This window comes from Chaetura pelagica, unplaced genomic scaffold, assembly GCF_000747805.2.
Source record: "Chaetura pelagica isolate M959 unplaced genomic scaffold, ChaPel_1.0 scaffold123, whole genome shotgun sequence".
NCBI lineage: Eukaryota > Metazoa > Chordata > Aves > Apodiformes > Apodidae > Chaetura > Chaetura pelagica.
In genome coordinates, this window is record NW_009953295.1 from 5,998,360 (window position 1) to 6,000,564 (window position 2,205).

At 37.0% G+C, this 2,205-nt stretch overlaps 1 protein-coding gene across 1 annotated transcript in view; it reads left to right on the plus strand.

The window, feature by feature from the left end:
* COL4A1 (collagen, type IV, alpha 1) overlaps positions 1-2,205 on the plus strand; it is a 125,238-nt gene that overhangs the window by 74,358 nt on the left and 48,675 nt on the right. The window contains exons 6-10 of the mRNA XM_009997971.1: positions 1-61; positions 163-216; positions 362-388; positions 1,698-1,781; positions 1,894-1,956. The exon at positions 1-61 is cut by the window's left edge and continues 3 nt beyond it. Coding sequence (XP_009996273.1) covers positions 1-61; positions 163-216; positions 362-388; positions 1,698-1,781; positions 1,894-1,956 — 289 coding nt within the window. The remainder of the gene's footprint in view (positions 62-162; positions 217-361; positions 389-1,697; positions 1,782-1,893; positions 1,957-2,205) is intronic.

Here is a 2,205-nt window from a genome sequence, read left to right on the forward strand (position 1 = left end):
CATTCCTGGACAAGATGGTCCTCCTGGTCCACCTGGCATTCCAGGGTGTAATGGCACAAAGGTGACATTTACATATGTTTATAACAGCATCTCAATGTTGAAATAAAAACGTCCCTCAAGCACATGTTCCCTAAACAAAACCAATTTCTCTGTTCCTCTCAGGGTGAAAGAGGTCCAGTAGGTCCCCCAGGTTTACCAGGACTGACTGGGAGCATAGTAAGTAGATTCTTTAATGCTTGATTCACTTGTTTTAACCTTGATTCTTGAAATGCAAATATAACTGTATGAAATTACATAGAGTATAAGATGGAAAATATACAATACTGAGGAAGAATAACATCAAATATGTCTTTTTCCACAGGGACCCCCAGGACCTCCTGGAATGAAGGTACATTTTGCTCTAAGTGTGTTCATGTGCTGCTTCTAACAATAAGAATTAGGGTGAACTCTACACCCGCTAGAACTAGCAGTCCTTATTTAAGTACTGAAAAACTGTAGTGGCATGTTTCACTTTTTACTCTGTTCTGCAGTCCCACTAAATAAAAACAGGGGGGCAACCTCCAGTCAATAAGAATTGAACATACGTATTATTCCATGCAGATCTTAAAAGTGTAAGTACTACATGGATTCCAATGGAAGAAGACTGTACATATAATTAATTATGTATAAGTAGTATGGTGGCCACCTAATTATGCATAATTTTTTTCTAGATTTTATGGTTCAGATATTTGTTTCCATATTGGAATTTAATTTATCAAAACAGTTTCACATAGATAATGTTTGGGGAAGAAGGTCATATAGCTCACAATAGGAGAGGCATCCAACACGTACTAAACAGTTTTCATAAAGACAAAAATTAAACTAACTAGGTAACTGATGAGTACATTTTGTGAACTGGAGAGTGAAATATTGAATGTCAATGGAAAGCTGTTGCATTTTAAAATTAACAGATATAATTTGGTACTGTAAGCTGAATGTATTTCCAAATTTCCAGTTTGTGATGACATGACTACTTGAACTTGTAAAATGCCCTTTTTCTCTCACATGGGAAGAACTGGCTGTCTATAAATACTGAAATACTTCAATCTTTCTTCCCTAGGCATGTATGCATAGGTGTACAACTCCTGAAATAAAATCACTTACAACGTTGCAACTTTGTACAAAAACACAGGAAAAGTGGGATCTTTTGCTGTCAAAAAAAGAGACATTATGGTGTGGATAATGATCAGAATAGTTTTCGAAAGTAAGACAAAGTGGAAGAAAAAGGGTGTTGTGATTGGCTTTCATGTCAAAATTGGGTATACAACTGAAGATCTCAGCCTGGAAAAGAGACTGTGAGGTTACCACTTGTCTCAGTAGCCATTTCAGACACTCCAGTTGTGTGTGTAGTAGTGATAGATTTGGTGGGAAAATCTTTCTCATTACCCATTGCAGTATAAGGAAGATAGGGTATAAAGGAAGATTTGGTACTGGCATCTCTTGAGATAGCTTTAAAAGGACACTTGGCAATTCAAGTCTTAAGTTTTAATATCTCTTGCTATGTTTCAGCTGAATTGAAAGAGTGACTTTTTTTAAGTCAGCTTTCCAAATGATTCTGAATTTGCATAGTTCCAACTTTCCTTTCATCTCAGTATCAGTGTTTTTAACTGTATTTGTATGGATGTTGAAGTATTATTCTCTTTCTTTACTTATTATAGGGAGATCCAGGTGAAGTGATTGGTCTTTTACCTCCTAGTTTACTAAAAGGTGAAAAAGGCTTTCCTGGCCAACCTGGACTACCTGTAAGTCTAAATTATTTTTGAATAGCAGTAGACTTCAATTAAAATTTTATCAGTTTGATGAAATTACCAAATAAATATCACTCTTCAATTATACCATTTTAATTTTTTGTAGGGTCCGCCTGGATCTCCAGGGTTTCAGGGAACAATGGGGCCACAAGGGCCTCCAGGAGAACCAGTAAGTTTCCTCTCATGGTAATTTGCATTTTACTTATAGAGCTTTATTATAGAAAAGTTCTACAAGGTGTGTATAGCTGGTGTTGGTGTTTGGGAAACAAAACCTGTGGTTCCAGGCTTCGTGTTTAGCCTCCTGGACTCTGCCATGGCAGGAATGAGTAGATAACAAATATTTTCAAAATCAGCTGCTCCTGCAGTCGTCTTCTCTTCCAGCACGCTTGAGGGCATTCTTGTGTGGGAGGGGTTGTAA